A 27,069-nucleotide genomic window follows, 5' to 3' on the forward strand; every position below is an offset into this window, starting at 1 on the left:
GAAACTCTTGTTGGAGAGTGGTATACCTTCTCACTCTCGCTCTTCACAAGTTACTGATTGCCAGGGCATTAAGACATCTCTATTTTCTAGTTGATCATCCTTTGTTTTATGAACTTCAGATTTAGTTGCAGGCATTCCTTCTTGGACAGATAGAGGATATGAGAAATCTGATGTTCTTGGACAAGTCCATGAACTCTTAGACTTCTAACAATCTGCAGTGTTCAGAGGCAAATCCTCTGCTTCCTTTCTGTGTGGCTTCCTTTCACTTCTCTCCTTGAGTAGTACCCTGTAGTTGAGTCCATCAACTACCATATATCCATTAAGTTCTCTTGTCTCTCCCTGCCCCTTCCTCACTACCCCCAGAATTGAAATTCCCCCTTTCCTGCATTGCCCTGAGAATGGCTAAACATTGGTATACATTCCTAGGTCTATAGTTTTAGATTGCTTCTTCCCCTGATTTAAGGTTTGAATTTATAACATGTTAAGCATTTTGTCTGGAAAAATGTTCCAAACTTGTTCAGATAAAAACTGAACTCCTTGCATCCAAACTTTATCTTTTATGTTTATATCTGTTTTTGGACCATCTCTTTACCCAGTTTAGAAATGCAGGAGTTGCCGGAGAGATAGCATGGACGTAAGGCATTTGCCTTGCATGTAAAAGGATGGTGGTTCGAATCCTGGCATCTCATATGGTTCCTGAGCCTGCCAGGAATGTTTTCTGAGCGTAGAAGCAGGAGGAACCCCTGAGTGAAGCCAGGTTAACCAAAACCAATAACCAAAAACCAAAAGAAGAAAAGAAAAAAGAAATGCAGGCGTTAATACAGAATCTTGATTTGGGGATGGGGGTGGAGGTGCACAGAGCACAAATAGAGAATGTAGAGGTGGGGGCTGGGATTATAGAGTTGATTGCTCAACCATAGAGCACTCACTTTATATATGTGAGGCCGTAGATTGGAGAGAGGAGAGAGAGCCAAGCTTAAGAGCTGGGGGGGGGGGGAGAGAATGAATGTGGAGACCTTTAGCCTCTATGATGTCTGACTCCACAAGGAATAAATACAGTATTTAAAATGCAAAACAAGTAAAGTTAAATCAACAAATTTACCAATGAAAACTATGGGCCTGCTTTCATCCCACACATGTGTATTGTCAGCCAGGGATTAGTTGACTGCTAAGCAGAACAGGCAACAACAGCAAAAATACCCTTTTCGTGTCCTGGAGCAATAGCATAGTAGGTAGGGCACTTGCCTTGCACACAGCAGACCTGGGTTCAGTCCCTGGTATCCCATATGGTCCCCTGAGCCTGCCAGGAGCAATTTCTGAGCCCAGAGCCAGGAGTAATACCTGAGCTCTGGTGAGTATGGCCCAACTCCCAACCTCCTCCAAAAGAAATATAGTATGGTATAATAACCAAAGACACAGACCAGGAGGCCCAGTCCATGGTAGGAAAAGAATGCAGTGAAAGAATGCAGAATGTTTGATCATTTATCATTGTCTACTAAAATTTCCTTTTTTAAAAAATTAAATTATCTATTTATTGGTGTTTGAGGATACACATAGCATTGCTTGAAGGTTATTCCTAGCTCTGTGCTCAGAAATTGCCCCTGGCAGGGTCGGGGACCATATGGGATGCTGGAAATCAAACTGGGTTGGCCTGGGTTGGCCTCATGCAAGGCAAATGCCCTACTGCTGTGCTATTATTCCAGCCCCTCCGTTTTTTCTTTGTAAGTAGTAGATGGTCTGAAGTTTGATAGTCAGGGATTGAGTAGATATCGGATTCTTTTGTTTATTTTGATATTTAAATTAACAGTAATACTACTGCTCAATTCTCAGGCTCCTTTGTTCTATTTTTCTTTATATTAATTTTTTTTGGGGGGGGGGGGCGATACCCGGTGGTGCTCAGGGATTACTCCAGGCTCTGTGCTCAGAAATCGCTCCTGGCAGGCACAGGGGACCAAATGGGATGCCGGACTTTGAACCACTGTCCATTTTGGGTCCGCCGCTTGCAAGGCAAACACCCTACCGCTGTACTATCTCTCCATCCCCTTCGTTACATTAAAAAAAAATCTAATCACTGTGAATTACAAAGATATTTGTGATTGAGGTGGTTTTTTTTTTTTTTTGTTGTTGTTGTTGTTGTTGTTGTTGTTGTTGTTGGGTTTTGGTGATTTTTTTTGTTTGTTTGGTTCTTTTTTTGGTTTTTGAGTCACAGCCAGGGGCGCTCGGGGGTCAGTCCTGGCTCTGCGCTCAGAAGTTGCTCCTGGCCAGCTCAGGAGATCCTATGGGTGCCGGGATTCAAACCGCATTCAAGGCAAGCACCTTAATGTATCTTGTCCTGTCTTTCTGGTTTTGTTTTAATTATTTTTTATTTTGATGTTCCAGTATCCTAGTTTGTCAGAGTAGTTATAAAATCTGTACATTTTAGGCAGCAGCCTTTATTTATAGCTTCTAAATGAAGAGAGTTGGGATATCAGAGTAAAGCGATCATGTTGTGTTTTCTGGTTATCACCTGATCATTTTTGCCTATGGGACAGCTTCTGCTGGGGTTTTCTTGAGTGAAAATAAATGTTTTTTAAGAAGTTTCTTTAAATGCCAAATAAGAAAGGAGAGAATTACCCTAACCCTAATTTTATGTCTATTATCTGCTTTAAAACACAATATGAGGACCCAAGAGATAGTACAGTGGGGAAGGCACTTGCCTTGCATGTAGCAGACCTGGTCCCCTTCATCCCTCCAGGAGTGATTCCTGAACTCAGCCAGGAATAAGTCCTGAGTACCTTCAGGTACAGTCTAACCCCCTTCTCTCCAAAAAAAAAAAAAAAAATCCCACCACAATCTGAATATTATTGGGATATCTTCTAGTCTCTCTGTAAGATAGGAGAAGGCATTTATCAAATACTTAGTTTTTTACTCACTCTGCTTGAAATACTCCTCTTATACAGTCCTTGAGCTGGGGAGAGGGCACAATTATGCAGGGATTAAATAGGATCATTAACAATTGTCTTATGTTCTACAATGTTTTAGTAACATTTTGAGAATTTTACTCATATTAACCATGGACACAAAAAACAAACAAACAAAAATTTGTTTTTTACCTTCCTTGCAGTCAGATAACTAATAATTTTTGTCTGAAGATGAGGATATTATTGTTTTTAATATTTTCATCTTGCAATTTAGATTTATCAAATAAGTCATCTATGTCCATTAATGTCACCTATATTCTGATGGGGGGAATAGAATGCTAATTTCTTTTTTTGTTTGTTTGTTTTTGGGTCATAACCGGCAGCGCTCAGGGGTTACTCCTGGCTCTATACTCAGAAATCACTCCTGGCAGGCTCGGGGGATCATATGGGATGCCAGGATTCGAACCACCATCCTTCTGCATGCAAGACAAACGTCTTATGTCTATGTTATCTCTCTGGCCCCTAATGATTCATTTCTACAGTTATTTCTACTCAGCAGTAATAATATTGTAGTTATTAATACGAAATATATAAAATGTCATAAAATAAAATATAAAATGATACAGTAATACAAAAACTAACTTGATGAGTCAATAAGGAAAGACTGAAACAGCAACAGAAATATTTTGCCAACATTTCATATTACATTTTGGGAAAAGCTACATTAGAAAATGTAAATTGCCTATAATCCTAATAAGTCTACAAAATGAGGTATTAAAATATTTTGTTTTGGGCCCGGGGGAGTAACCCCTGAGCAATGGCGGGTGTGACCCAAAAACCAAAAAAAAAAAAAAAAAAAAAAAAAATTTTTTTTTTTTTTGTTTTAGCAGACTCAGAAACAGGCGGCTTGCTTCCGTATGTAGTATTGGTTCTTTTTTTTTTTAATTTTTAATTATGAGAACAAAGATGCAAAGAAAGAGGACAAGGTAAAGTTACAGTGGAAGGACAATCACCCATAACATAATTCTCAGAAGTCCCCTTGTTGATATCTTAACTTTGAACTTTCAGCCAAAGAACATTAAGATAAATAAAACAGAATCCATGTACAATTACTTTGTCCCTCAAGTCCCCAGATTGTAACACATTATAATATTTCTTAACAGCACACAAGGCAATCTAAAGCCATAAAACTTATGTAACTCCTTAAACATTAGAGGCATAATATTTTTTTACATTTCCATGTACATGCATATTAGCTTAAGTTAACCTCAAATTTTAAGTGTTTTTTTTTAAGGATTACAGTAAAAACGGTGTTAGAGTGGCAATTGTTGTTTGCATAGGCCCACCAAAATATGAGGGGCATGGAAAGGAATAACCTTGGTCTAAATACAAAAAGATCCTACCCCTGAAGTTTCCTGGCATAAGACCAACTGTAGTATTGATTCTTACATGTCATGGAAGTATTACCAGAAAATCTTAACAGGCTGATTACTGATGGGCAATAGGATTATGATGTATCTATTACTGAATCAATTGTTGTACAGGCTAGTATCACCTTATATGATCAATTAAAAATGAAATGCCATTCATGTATAAGCAAATTTCAATACTTCATTTTTTCCTAACAGCTACATGATATTTCATTGTGTAGCTATACCACAGTTTCTTTTTTTTATTTTAATTTTTTTATTTTTAATTATGAGAACAAAGATGCAAAGAAAGAGGACAAGGTAAAGTTACAGTGGAAGGACAATCACCCATAACATAATTCTCAGAAGAAGTCCCCTTGCTGATATCTTAACTTTGAACTTTCAGCCAAAGAACATTAAGATAAATAAAACAGAATCCATGTACAATTACTTTGTCCCTCAAGTCCCCAGATTGTAACACATTATAATATTTCTTAACAGCATACAAGGCAATCTAAAGCCATAAAACTTATGTAACTCCTTAAACATTAGAGGCATAGTATTTTTTTTTTTTTTTTTTTTTTTTTTTTGGTTTTTGGTTTTTGGGCCACACCCGGCAGTGCTCAGGGGCTACTCCTGGCTGTCTGCTCAGAACTAGCTCCTGGCAGGCATGGGGGACCATATGGGACACCGGGGTTCGAACCAACCACCTTTGGTCCTGGATAGGCTGCTTGCAAGGCAAATGCCACTGTGCTATCTCTCCGGGCCCAGAGGCATAGTATTTTTTACATTTCCATGTACATGCATATTAGCTTAAGTTAAACTCAATTTTTTTTTTTTTTTTTTTTTTTTTTTTTTTGGTTTTTGGGCCACACCCGGTGATGCTCAGGGGTTATTCCTGGCTGTCTGCTCAGAAATAGCTCCTGGCAGGCACAGGGGACCATATGGGACACCGGGATTCGAACCAACCGCCTTTGGTCCTGGATCAGCTGCTTGCAAGGCAAACGCCGCTGTGCTGTCTCTCTGGGCCCTAAACTCAAATTTTAAGTGGTTTTTTTTTTTTTTTAAGGATTAGAGTCAAAGGAGCACAGTAAAAACGGTGTTAGAGTGGCAATTGTTGTTTGCATAGGCCCACCAAAATATGAGGGGCATGGAAAGGAATAACCTTGGCCTAAATACAAAGAGACCCTATCCCTGAAGTTTCCTGGCATAAGACCAACTCTAGGTTCTAGGCAAGCTAGATCGTCCAATCCAAGACATTGTCTGTAGTGCCAACACACTTTTCACACAGTCTCTGTTGCTGGTATCGTGTTTCTGTATTAAAGATCCTAGAATCTGCATATCCTACATTGAAGTCAGGATGTGGAGTGTCCTCTCCTTTCACCTCACCATTAAAGAGCAATGCAGGAAGCCCTGTCCTGTAAGCAGGTCTTCTCAGTATTAAGGGAAGTCTCTTTTGAGCAGGTCGATGTCTGAGCAGTGGTAGGGTCTTCCGTGGTAGAGGATTGCTTCCAGGTGATGTTATAGACAAACCTGGATGTTTCGTGGATGGCTTCCCTGGCTCAAGGGTCAATGGAAAATGCCCTTCCTTCTGAGGCCTGTGCCAGGTCATTATGTCAATGTTCAGGGTGTAAGGTCCCTTTGCACTACAAGATTTGTGTATTCCAATCTCTATTAGATAGGATCTTATTTGTATGTATAGTATTTTCCCATTTTAATGTGCCTATGCAAAAAAGGAGCAATGCCACGTGGCGTTATTGTTGCATATGGGGGCCATAAGAACAAGTCCAACAATCCCCATGACATGGTTCAATCATAAGCATTCAACTGGGGGACTCTTTCACCAAAATTCCTTGTTGAACAGCTCATAAAGAGAAGATAAAAAGTGGTTAGAATCGTCACTGTATAAGAGAATATTTAGTAAGACTTATAGTTGTCAGAGAAAAAACACAAAATATTCTAAAGAAATACGTGTCCATTTTATGTCTTTTGAAACAGTTTGGGGTTGTTACACACAATGCATGGCTTTGGTCTGTGATTAGGATTGTGCAATACTGAAGTTAAAAAGAGTAATGTGGGTTAGTGATGTTTGGGGGGGGGTGAGAGTGTTAAGGAATAAAAATGAGCTTTGTAGGGGTGGCTATACCACAGTTTCTTTAGCCACTCATCTATTGTCAGACACATGGGTTGCTTCCAGATTCTGGCTATTGTAAATAGTGCTGTGATGAAAATAGGAGTGTAGAGAGCATTTTTGTATAGTGTTTTTCTGTTCCTAGAGTATATCCCTAGAAGTAGGATCATAAGGAAGCTTGATTTCCAGTTTTTTAAGGAATATCCAAAATGTTTTTCAGAAAGGCTGCATGTATTGTGCTGAGAGAAATGAGTCAGAGTGAGAGGGATAAACATAGAATAATCTCACTTATCGGTGGGATATAAGGAAAATTAAAGACTGTAAGGGGATGATATCCAGAGACAATAGAGTTGAAGATTAGGAAGACCAGTTCATGGTAGAAAGCTTGCCGCATAGAGCAGAGAGTATTGTTAGAGCAGAGAAGGATCTAATATGAAAGGGACATTCATGGCACCCCTTTATTTGCAATAGTATAAATGATAGTGTCAAAAAAGGAGGGAGGGAGAGAGAGAGAGAGAGAGAGAGAGAGAGAGAGAGAGAGATGGGGGTGAGAGAGAATATGGGAGGGTAAGAGGGAAACTGTTGACATTTGTGGCAGCAAATATGCATTGTATGACTGTGAAAAATATTTATTATGAACAATCTTGTAACCATGGTGTTTAAATGAAAAAATATATTGAAAAAAGTAAATGCCTGGGGTTGGAGCAATAGTACAACGGGTTGAATGTTTTCCTTGCATGCTCTCAATATGGGTTCAATCACCGGAATTCCATATGACCCCTGAGTATCGCTGGATGTGACTAAAAAATTAAAATAAAAAGACCAGAGGCCAGAGAGCTAGAATAGCAATAGGGTGTTTGCCTTGCACATGCTCCCGACCTAGGACAGACCCGGATTTGATTCCCGGAATCCCATATGGTCCCCCGATCCTGCCAAGAGAGATTCCTGAGTGTAAAGCCAGGAGTAACCCCTGAGCACCACCGAGTGTGGCTCAAAGACCAAAAAAAAAAAAGAAAAAAAGAAAAAGAAAAAGAAATCCCTGGGGCATAGCGATAACACTGCAGGTTGGGGTTTTGTCTTGCATGCTGCTGACTCAGAGTCAATCACACACACACACACACACACACACACACACACACACACACACAATCCTCTTAATTTGAAAAGGTGAGAGAATACTTTATTAAGCAGTTGATAGATGGAAAGGTTTATCCAAGCATGTGCAGAGGAAGTCATCATCAATCAGAAAACCAAACATGATCCTTAGCTGCATGAAATCTGGGTGATGTGGATCAAATCCATCAATATGGGTCAATAGAGTACTTCTTAAGAAAATCTTGTAAATAGTGATGGAAGTTATTTTTTGGAGGGCTAGAAATATGTGTTATTATGGGGCCAGAGAGATAGCATGGAGGTAAGGCGGTTGCCTTGCATGCAGAAAGATGGTGGTTCGAATCCCAGCATCCCATATGGTCCCCTGAGCCTGCCAGGAGTGGCTTCTGAGCATGGATCCAAGAGTAGCCTCTGAGCGCTGCCGGGTGTGACCCAAAAAAACAAACAAAGAAACAAACAAAAAAATGAAAACAAGAAATATATGTTATTAACTTACATATTCTGTATAAAACTGAAATATAAAGGGGAAATTAGGTTCCCCTTTTATTTTTGAATTCTTTTAGTTGATTATTGGGATATGTATTAAGGGTCCAAAAACACATAGTACATAAAGACCCCTGCACCTCCTGTATGTTCATTGCAGTGCTGTTCACAATAACTAAAATCTGGAAATAACTGAAGTGTCCAAGAGTAGATGACTAGATAAAGAAACTATGGGACACATACACAATGGAATACGACTCAGCTGTAAGATGAAGTTATGCAATTTGCTGATATTTGGATGAAGCTGGAGTTTACCATATTGAGTGAAATGAGTCATAGGGAATGGAACAGAATGATCTCACTTATATGCAAGATATAAGAAACATGTTAGGGGAATATCTAATACCCCAAAGAAAAATACAAACAGAGCAGGAGAATGGGCCTTTAGTAGGAAGATTGCCACTGCGGGGAGGAAAGGCTAGGTCAGGGAAAGGGCCAATAAACAATGACAGAGAGAAGTGGTTACTCTGGATGAGGACTATATAAAGTAATATGTTATACCATTATAATAGTATTATAAACCACAGTGCCTATAAATGAATGAAGAAAAATAAGTGCCTCCCATAAAGGTAAGCTGGGGACGAGAAGGAAACCAGGGATATTGGTGGAAGGAAGAGAACACTGGTGAAGGGGTTGGTGTTTGAACATTGTGCACCTGCAAACAATTCATAAATAGCTGTATATGTTTTGGTTATTCAGTTACAAAAAAAACAAAACTCTTCATTGATTAACAAGAAATTTTCATGGGAAGGACAGGAGTTTCTCCTTTCTTTGAAGTTAAATTAAATAGAAAACTTCCTAAAGTGAGAAAACGTGAAAAGGGAATTTCTGTGGTATATGATCCAAAAGACAAGAAAAAGGAGGGAGCCCAGAGTGATAATACACTGAGTAGGACACTTGTATTGCAGAGAGCCAATTGATTTCCAGTACCACACCTCACCATGAGCCCCACTTGGTGTGATTCCTGACTGTAGTAGAGCAGGAGTAAGCCCTTAATATAGCTAGATGTGGCCCAGATCCCCTCAGCCCCCACCCCTCAAATTAAGGAAAAGGAGGGAAATGTCAAATGCATGAATATTGTGGTATTGGTCCAAATAGCAAGAATGCACATATGACTGTTTCAAAAGCTATCACACCATGGTGAATAATAAAATGTAAAATTTATAAAGCTTGCTTTAGAAATACATTAAAAATTCATGAATGAGGCCGGAGCAGTAGTGCAGAGGGAGGGCATTTGACTTGCACTCAGTTCCATCTCTGACATCCCAACCCCAAGCCAGGAGCGATTTCTGAGCACATAGCCAGGAGTAACCCCTGAATGATACCGGGTGTAGCCCCCAAACAAACAAACAAAAATTCATAAATATCTTTTTCTCTTGGGGAGGAAAGGAGAGGCACACACCCAGCAGTGCTCGGGGCTTACTACTGGCTCTGTGCTCAGGGGTCAGTCCTGCAGTGCTGCAGGGAACATAGAATGCTCAGGATCAAACCTGGGTCAAGTGCTTGGGGCCCCAGGTAGTAATCTTATTTTGGGGTCTGTAGAGACAGTGCAGTGGATAGGGCTCTTGCCTTGAATGTGGCTGACCTGGGTTAAGTCTCTTACATTTGGGGTTGGAGCCAATAGCACAGAGGTAGGGTGCTTGCCTTGCATGCGGCCAATACCAAAGAGATCCCTGTTCGATTCCCGGCATTCCATATTGGCTCCCCAAGCCTGCCAGGGGTGATTTCTGAGCATTGCCAGGTGTGACCCCAAAACACAAATAATAGAAAAAAATAAAGACTTATATTCCATACGGTTCTGCAGTTCCCACCTAGAGTGATACCTGAGTATAGAGCCAAGAATGAGTCCTTAGCACTGTTGGATGAAGAACTTCCCCTCCAAACCAAAAAACCAACAAGACTTATTTCTGAGCAATTTTCCAGAGACTAGCACCTGCACCTACTGCATAATGGAATAGAATATATGTTCAGAGGAGCCTTATACATACTGGAGCGATACAGCTCACACAACAGTGAGCATATGCTTTGCAGGTGGGACGTTAGGTGGATCTGAACTTTACTAGGAGCAATGCCCCCTAGCCCTCAGCATAGAGTAGCCTCAGTACCCCAGAATGAAAGCAAAGAAACTAACAAAGAAAACAAGTGAGAGGTTCAGTTCTGTGGGATTTGCAAAGTTCCTGGAAGATGTATTTTCATTGACAGAGTGCAGCATTTTTTTTTTTTGCTTAGGTAAAGAAGAACCTATCTCACTGTTTACTCATTCTGCAAATAATTAGTGTGCCTAAAGTGTTTGCCTTGTCCCTAATCTGCAGCTTTCATGATAATTTGTATTATCTAGGTGTAATGATTGGATCCAGAATAGACTGACTCATCTTATCTAACCTCAAATGAAGCTGACTTGTGTCAGGAAACTCATTTGTGAATTTGCAATGGGAGGAGGTTCTGTTTTAGTGACTGGAAAATTTATTTCTGCTTATTTCTATGCTGCTGACTTTGCATTTTTCTTAGCACAAAATCATAAGCAATCAGATGGCTAGTTTTTTGTTTATGGAAAAAAGTGAAAATTGCATGGAAATTTTTTTGCTCAGATTGGGATAAGCCTAAGGAGTCGTTTATATTTCACCTTAAAGAATATTTCAGGATGGTAAAGTGTTTATATTTGTTGATTATTTTTTTTCTTTGTAGCATCTGATTGTTGTTAACACATTTATACTGTCTGACTTAATAGTGATTTATTGCTCTTTAGTCTGAACCTCCAAATTAAGACTCGCCTTGTTTGAGGCCGTAGAGATAGCACAGTAGTAGGGCCGTTGGCTTGCTCACAGCCAAGCCAGGACAGACCATGGTTCGAATTCCAGCATCCCATATGTTCCCCCCATGCCTACCAGGAGCGATTTCTGATCATAGAGCCAGGAGTAACCTCTGAGCACCACCAGGTGGGACCCCAAACAAAGAAAAAAGACTTACCTTGTGGAGGAGGGGGATTGGGCCACACCCAGCTGAACTCAGGACTTGCATCTGGCTCTGTACTCAGAGGGATTTGTGGTGTAAGGGATAGAACACGGATTAATTTCCTGCAAGGCAAGTGCCCTACCAACTGTATGGTTTCTCCTTCCTATAAACTGAACGTTCTGGCCCTCACTTGTTCAGAATGCAGAGAGGTGACAGGCATTTAATTAGTGTAGAGAATTTTGTTCAGAGCGGACAGGGTACAAGGTAACCACTGATCCCAGGCAAGTAATGTTTTGGTAAATATTGGAAACTCTTTAATTAAGGCTACTTAGCTTGACTTCTGCTTTACTGTCATTCTCTCTTCTTCGTGAGGACTAGACAGTGTGGCTGCAGAGCTTCTTGAGCCAGTAGATTTTGAGGACCTCTTTTCTTTTTCCCATTTCTGTGCCTTTCAGTGGAAGCTGGCTAGTTCTTTTTAAACCTTTGACTTCCTTGGTGAATGGTGAGATTAATGCCATGAGACAAAAACCACACTCCAGATGGCTTCTAGATAATTTTCTTATACCTTGGACTTGTGGGGATTGCTCAAGTATAGTGCTTATCAATGCTCCAAACAGTCTGTTCAACTCCTAACCTTTGGTCTATGTGGAGGTAACTGTCTGTATTCTGATGTAGTTTATAAAATACAATCAAATTAGAATAAGACCATCTTGGGTTCGGCAGGCCTGAGTCAGTAGTGTTCTTGCCAGAAGAGAGGTGCTGGAACCTGGGCTGTTAAGACAAGACCGCCCCAAAGAGCAGCCAAAATCTGCAGATGCATGTGAAAGCCAGGGTTGGCCTGAAGTTCAGGGTGAACTGTTGCCCCCAGATTCTTTGCAGGAACCAGCACTGGACTAAGCATCTTTGCATATATCCATCTCCTGGCCTCCAGGGCTGTGAGAAACTCACTACTCTGTTTGGGAGTTTGGTATGGCATCCTGAGGAAGTGAACAGGCATTCTTAACTTCTTAGAAGCCTAATGCTTTAATGGAAGTTTCTCTAGGGTCAGTGTTTCTCAGCCTTTTACTGACTGTGGCCTCCTTTCAAACTTCTTCCTGTCTTGCTGATTAACCCCAAGTCTTGTGCTGTGACCCCCATTTTTATTATTTTTTTTGGGGGGCCCCACACCCGGCAGTGCTCAGGGGTTACTCCTGGCTGTCTGCTCCGAAATACCTCCTGGCAGGCACGGGGGACATATGGGACACCGGGATTCGAACCAACCACCTTTGGTCCTGGATTGGCTGCTTGCAAGGCAAACACCGCTGTGCTATCTCTCCGGGCCCTTTATGATTTTTTTTTTTAACATAGGTGTCTTGGAATATTTTAAGGCATACTGAGAGCCATATGGGAAATGCTATCCTGGATCTTTCTAAGACTGACAATTTTTAGAACGTACTCTTGCTTTCATCCCTTTATTTTAGGAGGGTGGGTGAGGGGTCATACCCAGTCGAGTTATTCCTTACTCTGCACTCTGGAATTATTTCTGGCAGTGTTTGGAAGACCATCTGGGATGCTGGGAATCAAACTCAGGCTGGGAATGTACAAGACAAAGGCCATGCCCACGTATCTCCAGTCTCTCTCTCTCTCTCTCTCTCTCTCTCTCTCTCTCTCTCTCTCTCTCTCTCTCTCTCTCTCTCTCTCTCTCTCTCTCTCCTTCTCTCTCTCTCTCTCTCTCTCCCTCTCCCTCCCTCTCTCTCTCCCCCTTTTCTCCCTCTCTTCCCTCCCTCCCTCCCTCCCTTCCTTCCTTCCTTCCTTCCTTCCTTCCTTCCTTCCTTCCTTCCTTCCTTCCTTCCTTCCTTCCTTCCTTCCTTCCTTCCTTCCTTCCTTCCTTCCTTCCTTCTTCCCTCCCTCCCTCCCTTCCTTCCTTTCTCTTTTTTTTCTCTTTCTTTTTGTTTTTGTACTACACCAGCTGTGTTAGGGTTACTCTTGGCTCTGCACTCAGGAATCACTCCTAGCAAGCTCCAGGGACCATATGGGATGCTGGGGATCGAATTTGGGTCCATCATTTACAAGGCAAACACTGCATTATATTATTATATTATTATACTATTGCACCAGCCCTCTCCAGCCACCTCTTGTCTTCATCTTTAACCATTATTTTGTTTGTTTTGTTTTGGGCCACACCCGTTTTAGCTCAGTGATTACTCCTGGCTATGCACTCAAAAATCGCTCCTGGCTTGGGGGACCATATGGGACGCCGGGGGATTGAACCGCAGTCTGTCCTAGGTCAGCCACATGCAAGGCAAACACCCTACCGCTGCGCCACCGCTCTGCCCTCATCTTTAACCATTTTCTTTTGGCACTCCTGGGTTGGTCTTTATTTGGAATCAATACCATTTGGAGAGACAGGGAAATTTGAGAATTATCCAGCTTTAACTTTTTTTTTGTCTATTTAAAATTTTCCCTTCTTGTATTTTAATGTAAGCAAAAATAAATTTAGTAACACCTTAAATACTTCCACTTAGAAATCTTAACTAGGTTGCCACCCTGTTCATAGCCACAATTTTTGCCTTCCACATTGTTTAGTTAAGAATATTTGGGGGGGGGGCGGGTGGAGAGATAGCACAGTGGTGTTTGCCTTGCAAGCAGCCGACCCAGGACCTAAGGTGGTTGGTTTGAATCCTGGTATCCCATATGGTCCCCTGTACCTGCCAGGAGCTATTTCTGAGCAGATAGCCAGGAGTAACTCCTGAGCAACGCTGGGTGTGGCCCCCTCCCCAAAAAAAAAAAAAAACAAATAAATATTTGGGGGCCGGAGAGATAGCACAGTGGTGTTTGCCTTGCAAGCAGCCAATTTGAATCCCGGCATCCCATATGTCCCCTGTGTCAGCCAGGAGTAACCCCTGAGCACCACCGGTTGTGGCCCAAAAACCAAAAAAAAAAAAAAAAAAAAAAAAAAGAATATTTGCCACTTTGGGGGCCAGAGTGATAGCGCAGCAGTAGGGCATTTGCCTTGCATGTGACTGACCTGGGATGGATCCATGTTCGATCCCCAGCATCCCCTGTGGTCCCTGGAGCCTGCCAGAAGTAACCCTTGAGTGCTCCGGGTGTAGCCCCAAAATGAAAACAAAACAATAAGATTTGCCACTTCGTAGCAAAGATTCTTTTTCCTTTAGTCTTTAGTAATATTTTCTCTATTTTTCTATTTTACGTTCTCATCCATAATCTTCTGCAATGCTCTTATGCATCTGCTGTTTTATCAAGGCTCTTTAAACCTTCACTGACACTATTCTCAAATTTCTTCCCGCTGATTCCCAGGGCTGGATTATAATGTTACTATCACATTCTAGGTTTTTGTTACAGGTTACAGTCTCACCCTTTTTCAGCTGTCACAGTTTATGATGTTTATACTGGTTGTATAATTACCCCAGAGCCTGGTAGCAGCAAATGCTTCCTGTCTCCCAGGTTTAGTGCATTAGGAACAGTTCAGCCGGTTGGTTCTGGCCCAGGATCACATGAGCTTCTACTTCCAACTGAGGCGTTTTGTAAGAATGTCTTGATTTGCCTCAGTCTAGAATCCCTTAGACACAGTACAGTGACCAGGAGAAAGGCACTATACTAGTGTCACTGAGTCTGGGAAGTTACCCTGCCATACATGAAGTAAGTAGGGCCCAAAGAGATAGTACACATAGCCAACTTGGGTTTGATCTCTGGCATTACCCAAGAAGTCCCTTGAGCCCTCCTGGGAGTGATCCCTGAACACAGCCAGTTGTGGCCCAAATAACAAACACAAAGGAAGTTCCTGGGCACAAAAGACTGAGTATGTGCTTGCAATCAAAAAGCACTGTAATCAGGGGCCAGAGTGGGTGGCGCAAACAGTAAGGCATCTGTCTTGCCCGAGCTAGCCTAGGATGAACCTCGGTTTGATTCTCCAGCATCCCATATGGTCCCCCAAGCCAGGAGCGATTTCTGAGCGCATAGCCAGGAGTAATCCCTGAGTGTCACCAGGTGTGGCCCAAAAAACAAAACAAAACAAAACAAAATCACTGTAGTCAAACCTGAGCCGAAATACCCCCAGTGCTATTGGGTGTGGGCCAGATCCTCTTTTACCCACCAAAAAAAAAAGTAGTTAAGATAGCCTGTACTGAAGGAAAGCATATAAAGCAATTTGTGTGGGAGAATTTCAGAACAAATCTAGGAGGAATAGTGTAGTTCGTAGTTGAACTTGAGGATAAGAGGAAGTCTAATACTATCTGCTCTCCTTATTTTATTGATCTTCTTAGTAACAGGGAGCCTGAGGTGTATATTCGAATTCATAGCTTGGCAAGCTCTTCAAGCCTGTGTTCTCCCCTGAACACATGTTGCTTGGCTGTCTCTGTTTCTTTGTTAATATCTTTATTTCCACTGTTGAGAAACTTATGTTTTCTCTTGAGCACATCTCTCTTCTTTCCCCAAGCAAGTTTCATTTAATAAAAAAAAAAAACTAGCTTGGTTCACACACACCGCCAAAAAGTAGCATGTCTGTTATATTTGAGGATGAGCAGAAGTATATCACTGAGGAAATGAGATCTAGAGGGACATTCCCTTTGTGTTTTTCTTTTGTGGAGGCATCACCCTATTACCATTTTAGGGGATTAAAAACGCAATTCACTAGGATATCAGACTGGGTAAATATGCCATTGTAAGTGTTCTGTATAACAGGTACCAAGCATGTCTGTGTGTGTTGTATATTTGAAGTGTTCTTTGAGGAATAATATGTGCTTGTAAAAAAAAAATTATTCTTTTTTTTTGGGGGGGTCACACCTGGCGATGCTCAGGGGTTACTCCTGGCTTTATGCCCAAAAATCACCCCTGGCAAGCACAGGGGACCATATGGGATGCCGGGATTCGAATCACCATTTGTCCTGGATTGACCGTGTGCAAGGCATACACCCTACTGCTGTGCTCCCTGGCCCCAACAAAAATTATTCTTGATGAAAATTTGAAAGGATTTGGTATAGTGTCCCATACAGAAACCCAGTTCACAACATACAGACTGCTGCTCCGGGGTTGGAAGGACAGGATTGGGTGGAGGCCTGCCATGAACTTGCCCCCTTTCTGTCTTTCTTCACACCAACACCTCCAAAGAACCTTGTTTGAAAACTGCAACAGAGTCTGTTTTTTTCCAGTCTGACTCACAGAAATCTGTTGATTCATAAGTGAGCCAAGTCCAGGAAGCTGCCATGAGCATACCTGTCCTCTTCCAGATTGCAGGCTGGCTTGGCCATGAGAAGCCTCTGTGGTTTGGGGAGAGAATAGGTCAGACAGAGAGCTTTAAAACTTCCATTAGTCTGTGTCTCATCTAATTTTTTTCCCTTCCAACAGGGTAATACAACAGATCTTTGCAGGATTCTTTGCAAATTCTGCAATTCCTGGATCTCCTCACCCCTTTTCCTGGTGAGTAGCTGATTGCCTTCTGTCAAACTCTGCTGGAGTAGCACCATTTTAGGTATTAGAGTCTCTGTGTCATAGAAAGAAAGAGAAAACTGTGCGGGTAAGTATAGAGGTATTTAAGTGGCAGGCTTCTGGCCATGTCATCCCCTTAGACCAGATGTCATCAGAATTTATATTTCATCCTGCAGGCTCAGAGGAGGGCTCTGCTCCTTGAGGGGGACTGGGCAGTGATGTCCATTTCCATTCAGATTCTGGTTTGAGGGTGTGTTGAAGTGGGGAGTGAGATGGTCCCTCTTAGTCTGGAATCTGTCTGACTGTGGGTTTCTCTCTCATAGGAAGGTTTTATTCCTAAAGTCTTCTGAATTTTAAAGCACACCATTTAGCTTCCTTTTTCAAAGTAAGGTCGGTGAGAAGCAAAAGGCCATCAATATCATAGTGACATTTAATAGGGTGGGGGTGAAGGAAGGAATTTCCTCGTCTGGATATTTGCCGCTTTTGAATCTGCCCGGAAAACTTCTTTGCTCGGAGGGTCCTCATCCACCCATTCGCCCTCCTTTCCGACCTCTCATTTCTTTTTTTTTTTTTTTTTATTTTTTTTTATTTTTGGGTCACACCTGGCAGTGCTCAGGGGTTACTCCTGGCTCCAGGCTCAGAAATTGCTCCTGGCAGGCACGGGGGACCATATGGGGCGCCGGGATTCGAACCGATGACCTCCTGCATGAAAGGCAAACGCCTTACCTCCATGCTATCTCTCCAGCCCCTCTCATTTCTTAAAATACATTCCAGCCCAAGAGCCTGAACTCCCAGCAGAGTTTCCCCGACCACTCCAGAATGAGGAGCTGCTAAGATGTCCTTTTGTAACTGTTCCAGGGTGTAACTTGGAGAGATGAAGCAGCTACTTCTCAACTTGAAATCTTGTCCATACAGTCTCTTAGAATGAGGGATACCTGCTGCTGCTATTAGCCTTCATTTTAGCTATAAGGGAAAACACTGCCTAGAAAGCAGCCTCATCTCTGTTGAATGTACATGGGCATGAAGAAGACAGAATCCTCTTAGCCAATAGTTAGTGAGTCAGTCGCTCTGCACTGGCTTGCCATATGTTATTGCAAGTACATTTTACATTTATGCTCCTAGAGAATGAGAGAATCTCTGGGTAATCTGTTTGACCTGGAAAGTGTCTGGGAATTCTTTGATCTTTGATCTTAGAGACCTAGTGACTTTCCAGTTCAGAGCCAGCACCACACTCTGCTGGCTCTCCCTGCGGTGCCAGGGGGCCTGGCTGCTCCGTCTAACGCTGTCTGTCTCATCTCCCGTATAGGAGCGGGACGCTGCACTCCAACCCTGGGGACTATGCCTGGGGTCAGACAGGGCTTGATGCCATTGTAACCCAGGTGAGGAGTTGCCTCTGGGATGTCTGTCCTTGTGTCTCCTGCTTCCACAGACTTCTGTTTCCTTCTGCTACTTTCGGAAATGTCAGTCACTCTGCTTTCACTGGTGTTTTGATCTTATGGGTGTTTGTTTACTAAAAGGATCAAAGGTTTATGGGCTTAGCTCAGCTTCCATGCGCCTTGAAGAGCCTAGAGACTTTCTAGAAGATGGCTTTACTTCCATAGAAGGAAACTGCTTTGAAACAAACAGTACTTTGTATTTTTTTGTCACACACACTAAAAAGGATCTGCTCATATGTTGAAGCAGGTGTTTCTCTGCTAGGTGGAGCAAAGTAGGGGAAGGAAGCAGAGAAAAAGGTATTCCCATGCCATGTATAAGTACTTCCACTCGTTCATTTTAATTTAATTGGTTTTCCATTTCCCTGTGGATTGCTGAGACCAGAAAGCATGCCATTTATATCCAACTCTTCTGATAGGCAGCGATTTACCTATTTCTTGGCTTAATAGCTATTTTTCATACCTTCCCCCCCCCCCCCCGGTCCTTTTCTTCCTTCTGGCAGAATGAAGTGTTTGAATCAGGTATGTTACTTTTATCTCAGCTGTAATTTTATAACATTATGGCCTTTTTGCTGCCTCTTGCTATGCCCAGAGGTGGACCTTGCATTGATGGGTCTGTCCTTAGGCTTACACTAATGTCCTCTGAAATGATAAAGTAGTTGTCAGTGTTCTGACAGCAGGAATGAGGAAACCAAGCCTCTCAGAGCCTGGCAAAAGTAAGCACAACTAATCTGTCTAACATCACCACTGTTTGTTCCTAGCTGGAGCAGCTTCCTTCAAGAGATAGTCAGATGTCTGCAGCTTCATCACTTCCTTTTTCTTTTTCTGTAGCTTTTAGGACAACTGGAAAACACAGGCCCTCCCCCAGCTGACAAGGACAAGATCGCGTCTCTCCCAACAGTGCCAGTGACTCAGGAACAAGTTGGTAGGTTTATTTTCCTACTGATTCTGTCATCTTCTGATCGCTATTCAGAAATTCTAGCAGTTCCTTCTTTTATGAATCTTGACATAACAGCTATGCCACTTCTAAAATTCCTCCTTGAGGGCCAGAAATGGAAGGTATCTTACTCCTTCTGGTGGTTCAACCAATAGGTATTTCTTGGGTAATTCCCATTTTCCTCTTCTAGATTTCATGCAGAAAGTAAATCGGCATAAGATCCACTAGACTGCTCCCTTGCCTTCCCTTCTCCCGGTGCATTTGTTAGGAGAGTGACCTTAAACTGATGATGTCTCTGTGAGTAGAAGAAGGTCCTCTAGATGGCAGGGAAAGCTTTGTTAGAGAGGACCCTGAACCTTGCAGCCTAGTTATTTTAGATAGTCGTTAGTGATTTTTCTTCCCAAATACAGGAATGAGAGATTACTTCCTTAAGAGATACAAATTAAAACAACAATGAGGTACCATCTCACGCCATAGAGACTGGCACACATCACAAAGACCAAGTACAATAAGTGCTGAAAGGAACTCTCATTCACTGCTGGTGGGAATGCTGCCTAGTCCAGCCCTTATGGAAAACAATATGGAGATTCCTCAAAAAACTGGAAATTGAGCTTCCATATGATCTAGTTATACCACTCCTAGGGATATACCCTAGGAACACAAAAACGAAATACAAAAATCCCTTCCTCATAGCACTATTTACAATAACCAGACTCTGGAAACAACCGAGATGCCCATCAACAGATGAATGGCTAAAGAAATTGTGGTACATATACACAATGGAATATTATCTGGCTGATAAAGTCATGAAATTTTCCTATACATAGATGTACATGGAATCTATTATGCTGAGTGAAATAAATCAGAGGGAAGAGACAGACACAGAATAGTCTCACTTATTTATATGTTTTAAGAAAAATAAAAGACATTATTGTAATAACGCCCAGAGATGAGGGCCAGAAGGACCGGCTCTCGATATGAAGCTCACCTTAAGGAGGGGTGAGTGCAGTTAGAACACTAACAACTACCATGACAATGTTAATGAGTGAGAGAAGTAGAATGTCTGTGTTGAATATAGGCAGAGGGTGTGGGTGGAGGGATATGGGGTGAATTGGTGGTTGGAATGTTGCACTGGTGAAGGGGGTATTCTTTTTGTGACCAAAACCCAGCTACAGTAATGTTTGTAAACATGGTGTTTAAATTAAAAAAAAGAAGAAGAAATTTAAAAGACTTAAAAAATTACTTTCTTAAAGTAATCTTTAGGGAAGATTAGTTTGAAAATAATTTTAAAAATGAGCTAAAATTATGGGGAGATAGCTCAAAGTGCAGACTTTGTACGTGGGCTGATGCAACCTGGGGCTTGATCTCTGACATCAAATGGTCCTCCAGGCATTGCTAGGAACAAACCCCTATTACCAGACCTATAATGGTCCATAGCATCATTGGATGTGGTCTAAAACCCATAGGGCAAAGGATGCTGCAGTGTTGGTGCTGGATCCAACCTGGGACCTCACATACATGGTGTGTGCCCTACAGCTGAGCTACCTCCCGTTCTCTAACACAGCTTTCAGTTAGCAACTTCTGAAGTGGGTTTTAAAGCATCAAGCTGAAAGAGGATGTACATTGTTGGAAATGAGGGTAAAGGAGCTTGAAACAGTTAAACTACTTAAAGATTGCCAGTAAGACTCCCTTGGTTGTGGTGGACAAATAGCCAATGTTTTCTCAGTAGAAAGTGGCTGCCTGAGGTGAGCACACCTCTATAAGATGCTTTCCCATTTTCACTTAGAGCCTGGTTTATTTTCCCACCTTGCCGTTTAAGTGTAGCCTCCAGAGCTCCTGCTATAATCTGGTTAGAATATAGATCTGGTGCTTCGGGGGCTCTGCTGTAGTGAAGGGGATTTGAACCCAGTGGGCAGGATACATGCAGCACCTCACTCTAGTGCTCTCTCTCTTGGGGCCCTCAGTTCCCCCCTTATTATTATTTTTTTTTAGGTGGGAGTTCACACCAAACAGCACTTGGGTTACTCCTGGCTCTGTACTCAGAAATCACTCCTGGCAGGCTCAGGAGACCATATGGGATGCCTGGGATTGAACATGAGTCCATCCTAGGTTGGCCATGTGCAAGGCAAATGTCCTACCACTGTGCTATCACTCCAGCCCTGCTCAGCAGCCCCCCCCCCCCCCGGTTTTTAATCTTCCTGTCAGATAGACCCTCTGCACCATTTTTTAAAAAGCAAAATCAGTTATCTATTTAATTTTTTTTTTTTTTTCGTTTTTTGGGCCACACCTGGTGACACTCAGGGGTTACCCCTGACTTTGCACTCAGAAATCACTCCAGGATTGGGGGACCGAACTGAGGTTCGTCCTAGGTTAGCACGTGCAAGGTAGACATCCTAACGCTTACACCACCACTCTAGCCCCAATCTATTTTTTTTTTTTTTTTTTTTTTTTTTTTGGTTTTTTGGGCCACAGCCGTTTTGATGCTCAGGGGTTACTCCTGGCTAAGCACTCAGAAATTGCCCCTGGCTTGGGGGGGACACCATATGGGACGCCGGGGGATCGAACCTCGGTCCTTCCTTGGCTAGTGCTTGCAAGGCAGACACCTTACCTCTAGTGCCACCTCGCCGGCCTCACCAATCTATTTAATTTTTTAATTGAATCACCCTGAACTGCAAAGTTACAAAGATATTTCTGATTGAGTTTCAGGTATACAATGCTTCATTACCAGTCCCTTCACCGGTGTTCACTGTCCTCCACCAGTGTCCTCAGTTTCCCTCCTACTGCCCCTAACCTGCCTCTAGAGCAGGTTCTTTCTCCTTCTGTAATTGTCCTAGTGTTCCCTTCTCTCCACTCCAGATCCATCTTGCTTTGAATTGTGACATATGCTTCCTGTTGGCTTCAGTTTGGGCACCCTTTGTGTCTTTCTGTAGTTGTTCCTTGAGTTATTAGAGATGCTGAATTCATTTTCCCCTTCCTTTCTGCTGGTTACGTTTAAAAGACATTTCCTCCACAGATACGGGTCTTGAGTGTCCTGTCTGCAAAGAAGATTACACAGTGGAAGAGAAGGTCCGGCAGCTGCCTTGCAACCACTTCTTCCATAGCAGTTGCATCGTGCCCTGGTTAGAACTGGTGAGTAGGGCAACTGCCATGGGAAAGGGCACTGAACCCATGAGTGAGAGAATGCTTTGGTGATGCAAAGCTCAGAGAGGCTTTGATGATGCAGTCTAATTTTCTGTTGATTCCTTGAAGCACATTGACAACTTTTGTAGGTCATCCTCCACTTGGAATTGCTATGACCAGGGATAGCAAATCAGAGCCCAGGTTGCTGGTTTAGATTCTCTGATTTCTTTTAAGAGTTTGATTTGGGAACCAGAAAGATAGTATCTAGTTCCATCCTGAGCACCACCAGAATATTCCGTGAACACAGAGTACGTTGTTAAGTCATGTTTGGGTATGGCCCACAATGTTCACTTCCACCTTTCAAACACCCTTAAATCTAGATTTGGGCAGCGTCCTGGTTTTGTGATCTGGTGATCTCTGATCATCTTGTTACCTGGTGTACTGTATGTGAGATTATATGCCCCTACCTTTGATTAAGCATGCCAGTTCTTTTGTTGTTCTGGTTTTGAGTCACATGTGGCTGTGCTCAGGCCTTACACTTGGTTTTGTGCTCAGAAATCACTCCTGCCAGGCTCAGGGGACCATATAGAATGCTGGGGATCAGGGGCCGGAGAGATAGCATGGAGGTAGGTCATTTGCCTTACATCCAGAAGGACGGTGGTTCGAATCCCGGCATCCCAAATGGTCTCCAGTGCCTGCCAGGGGCGATTTCTGAGCACAGAACCAGGCGTAACCTCTGAGCGCTGCTGGGTCTGACCCAAAAACCAAAAAAAAAAAAAAAAAAAAAAAAGTGCTGGAGATCAAACCTGGGTAGGAAACATGCAAAGCAAAATGAGTGTTATAGTAACAGTTCACGGATTTTTTTATTTTATTTTTTTTGTGGAGGCCAAACCCGGTGGCACTCAGGGATTATTCCACGCTCTACGCTCAGAAATCGCTCCTGGCAGGCTCAACAGACCAAATGGAATGCCGGGGATAGAACCTGGGTCTGTACTGGGTCAGCCATGTGCAAGGCAAACACCCTACCCGCTGTGCTATTATTCTGGCCCAGTTCATGGGTATTTTAGTGCCTTTTTATTTTTTCAAATAAACTAGTGTTCTCAATGGAGAAAAGTTTTGTCTTCTGTAGTAAACAAATGGCATCATAGTGATTTGTGTTTTAGAGTACGAAAACTGGAAGGTATCTCTCACTCTCTTCACTCAAGCCTGCCAGTCCTGACTTTGTTGTCTTTCCAGATTCTCAGGCCAGTCACTGACAAAGACTGTTTTTTGTTTCAGCATGACACGTGTCCTGTATGTAGGAAAAGCTTAAATGGTGAGGACTCGTCCACACGGCACAGCCAGAGCTCTGAGACTTCGGCTGGCAGCAGACTCAGCAATGACAGCCAGCTGCATGACCGATGGACTTTCTGAAGCCAGAGACTGTATCTGAGCCAGGGCTGCAGGGCCTCTCTTCACAGCTGTAAATTGTATCAAAACTAAAAAAAAAAAAAAACAATAGTGGGTGGACCTAGAAACCACGTTACGAAGCCACACTGATAATATTAATGCAATGGGTGTTATTCTCTAAATTTAAAGTTAGTCTGCAGATGGAATTGTATCTACAACCAAATGCCTCTTATCCTGAATTCAGAGTGATGATTTTATAAATATGAAACTTAATCATGTGGGTTTCCCCCCACCAGGTAGAACCTGTTCCTCCTTACAGTCTAGCTCGTCCTGCTGTCATGTCACCTTACAATGGGCCTTCCTGCCCCTTCTCCAGTGTCTGCTAACATTCGTGTGTTTCATAGTGAACGTGGTGGAACCACAGCCCAAAGGTCCTGCTGATCTCGATGTCCCTTTGTTTTCATCGTACAAAAGTAGTTATCATTGGCCACCTTAGTCATGAGGTGAAGTCTGATTAATTCAGGAATCTGTGACTAATATGATCTGTTTTATCTTGAGTCCTCAGAGAGCAAAATCAAGGAAAAACTATGGGAAGGAGAAAATGACTTATCATTGTAATTTTTAGTTTTCTCGCTTCCATTTTTATAGTCTGCTTCACATGATGTATTTTCCTCAGCAACCAGACTGACATGGTCTTGTCTGCTATGGGTCGGAGACCACGTCTGGTTCCTTTCTGAGGGCGAGACTGACAGCACACAGGCACAGACGTAGATGTCTTTGAAGTCTGAGTGTTCTGGGGGATTTTTAATGACCTTTTTTAATGGTCCTGAGGTTCATTATTGATGGTCTTTTTCGTCTGGGGGGGCTGTGAAAATAATTTCCCACATGGAAATAGAATCATGTCAATACTGCTACTGCAGTCAAGTCATTGTTTTTAGTAATTTCTTCGATTTGGAGGATTCAGATTTTACATGGTCTCATATTACTTTTTAAGCCGTACTTTCATCTGTGAACTTTTTCTCTCCTTTGTTCTTTCTGGCTATTCTGGGAGTCCCACTGACTGGGATTGTGCTCAAATGGCCTTGATCTAGGAGCGGGAGGCTTTTTCCTTTCCACCAGCTGGGCATGTGCATAAGGACATGCTCCTGATAGCTTTTAGAGGTTTTAAATGGAATGAATGAAGACAATATTGATGCAACTTCAAGATTTCGAAAGGAAATGATGGGGAAATGTGACCCATGGCTGGTCCACCCTGACCATGCTGGTATTGGTCATTAAATAGGTCACATTGGTCCCAGGGAGTCATTTCTGGTTTTATTGACTCTTGTACACTGATTTTAGAGCAGCGGGAAGAGGGTTATAGGTATATCTAGTATGTACTTTGGTAGATGGTTAAGGAATAGGAGAGCAGAGAGCATGTGAGAGTGATTTACTGACTTCATAGCCTTCCTTTAAGAGTTGTGACCATGAGATTTGATTCAGGTTGGGCCCTGAGGGAATAAAAGATGTTTCTCCACTTACATGACTCTCCTGTCTTCCCTCTGTAGACATGTTTTCTCCTTTTTTCCCCCCTGGGGTGGTGGTGGTGTGTGAGTATGAATATTCCACAGTGCTGGGGGCTACTTCATAGTTAGTTGGGGGTGTTCCTTGCGGTGCTCAGGAGACCCTGTGAGGCAAACAATGTGGCCACTGAGTGATGTCTCTGGCTCAAAAGTGAGAATGTGAACTGTTTGCACTTTCATTTGAAACATAACCCAGGGGCTAGAGCTATAGCACAGTGGGGTAGAGTGTTTGCTTTGATTGCGGCCAATTCCAGTTCGATCTCTGGTATCCTATATGGTCCCCTAAGCCTCCCAGGAATGCTTCCTGACCACAGAGCAGAAGTAATCCTTGAGTACCCCCATGTATGGCTCAAATGAGAGAGAGAGAGAGAGAGAGAGAGAGAGAGAGAGAGAGAGAGAGAGAGAGAGAGAGAGAGAGAGAGAGGGAGGGAGGGAGGGAGGGAGGGAGGGAGGGAGGGAGGGAGGGGGAGGGAGTGGGAGGGAGAGAAAGAAAGAAAAAGAAAGGAAGGAAGGAAAGAGAAAGAAAGAGAGAGGAAGGAAGGAAGGAAGGAAGGAAGGAAGGAAGGAAGGAAGGAAGGAAGGAAGGAAGGAAGGAAGGAAGGAAGGAAGGAAGGAAAGAGTAGAAGGAAGAAGGGAGGGAGGAAGGGAGAAAGGGAGGGAGGGAGGAAGGAAGGAAACAACCCAGAAACACTCGTTGGTTATTAAATGGAGGTTGAGGAAAGAAACTAGTAGTGGGGAAGGACGGTAGTGAAGTTGACTGAATATTTTATCTTAATTTTATTTTTGTTTTTTTGGGGGAATCTCAGGGCTTGTTTTTAATGGAACTCACATAGTCACACATAAAACATTGTTAGGTGAGAAAGCCAGATTTAATTATTCAGTATTAAGACACACCACACCTGAAACTGGGCCCAGAGCAGGAGTACAGAGTACGATACACTGAGGCATACTGAGGCAGGAAAGCACATCGCAGGACTTAGAGGGGCACCCTTAGTGCTGCAAATCTTTATGGAGAAATACATTGTTTTAGACCCTGTAGAGACATTTATTAATTTATTGTTTTGGCGGTCCTGCCTTGGTAAGAGGTAGATCTGGGTCCTTCTGTTCTGCGTGCAAGTCAGACTTCCTGCCTACTTTATTCTCACCCTGACTACAAATATAGCTACTATTTATAAGGAGTTCTGTTTTGAAACTGGAGCCATTGCATTTTTTTTTTCATTTATTTATTTATTTATTTATTTAGGTTTTGGGTCACTCCTGGCAGGATTGAAGAACCATGTGGGATGCTGGGGATCAAACCTGGGTCAGCCACGTGCAAGGCAAACGCCCTCACCACTGTGCTATTGCTCCAGCCCTGCCATTGCCATTTTCAAAAATAAAGACATTAGCCCTCTCAGAAAATTGTGATATCTGAAACAAATTATCTGCCTGGAAGTCCCAGAATATAATCAGCCATAGTTTTGCTTATAAAAAACTGAAAAGGGCGGGGGAGAGATAGCATGAAGGTAAGGCATTTGCCCTGCATACAGAAGGACAATGGTTCGAATCCCGGCATCCCATATGGTCTCCTGAACCTGCCAGGAGCGATTTCTCAGTGTAGAGCCAGGAGTAAACCCTGAGTGCTGCCGAGCGTGACCCAAAAACCAAAAAAAAAAAAAAAAGGGGGAAAGAAAGAAAACTGGAAAGGGGGGACAGTGGTAGCGCAAGGGGTAAGGCAACTGCCTTGCCCGTGCTAGCCTAGGACAGACCACGGTTCGATCACCTGGTGTCCCATATAGTCCCCTAAGCCAGGAGCAATTTCTGAGCACATAGCCAGGAGTAACCCTTGAGCATCACCGGGTGTGGCCAAAAAACAAACAAAAAAATTTAAACAGGAAACTGGAAAGGTGAGAAACTTCATGAGAAAAAGGAAGCAAAGTGCTAGATGGGAATCACTTTGATAATAATAGATAGTATTATCTACACAGAGATTTTCTTCCCCGATAGGGGATTTGAGGCTCATTTTGTTGTTGACCTCATACTTTTTACTTAATGAGATCTGTAATGTTTCTAGAATAGGAAGCATTGCTGACTTTCATGTTGATTTTTTTTTGGGGGGGGGCACACCCGATGATGCTCAGAAGTTACTTCTGGCTATGAGCTCAGAAATCACTCCT

The 27,069-nt window shown here is 42.7% G+C and overlaps 1 protein-coding gene across 1 annotated transcript in view; it reads left to right on the plus strand.

Moving 5' to 3' along the window:
- Positions 1-24,871, plus strand: part of RNF115 (ring finger protein 115) — a 65,544-nt gene extending 40,673 nt beyond the window's left edge. Inside the window, exons 5-9 of the mRNA XM_049782312.1 lie at positions 16,392-16,463; positions 17,779-17,851; positions 18,737-18,830; positions 21,856-21,971; positions 23,241-24,871. Coding sequence (XP_049638269.1) covers positions 16,392-16,463; positions 17,779-17,851; positions 18,737-18,830; positions 21,856-21,971; positions 23,241-23,375 — 490 coding nt within the window. The 3' untranslated portion in view covers positions 23,376-24,871. The remainder of the gene's footprint in view (positions 1-16,391; positions 16,464-17,778; positions 17,852-18,736; positions 18,831-21,855; positions 21,972-23,240) is intronic.
- The last annotated feature ends 2,198 nt before the right edge of the window (positions 24,872-27,069 follow it).

The sequence above is a fragment of the Suncus etruscus genome, chromosome 10, assembly GCF_024139225.1.
Source record: "Suncus etruscus isolate mSunEtr1 chromosome 10, mSunEtr1.pri.cur, whole genome shotgun sequence".
NCBI classification, from domain to species: Eukaryota; Metazoa; Chordata; class Mammalia; order Eulipotyphla; family Soricidae; genus Suncus; species Suncus etruscus.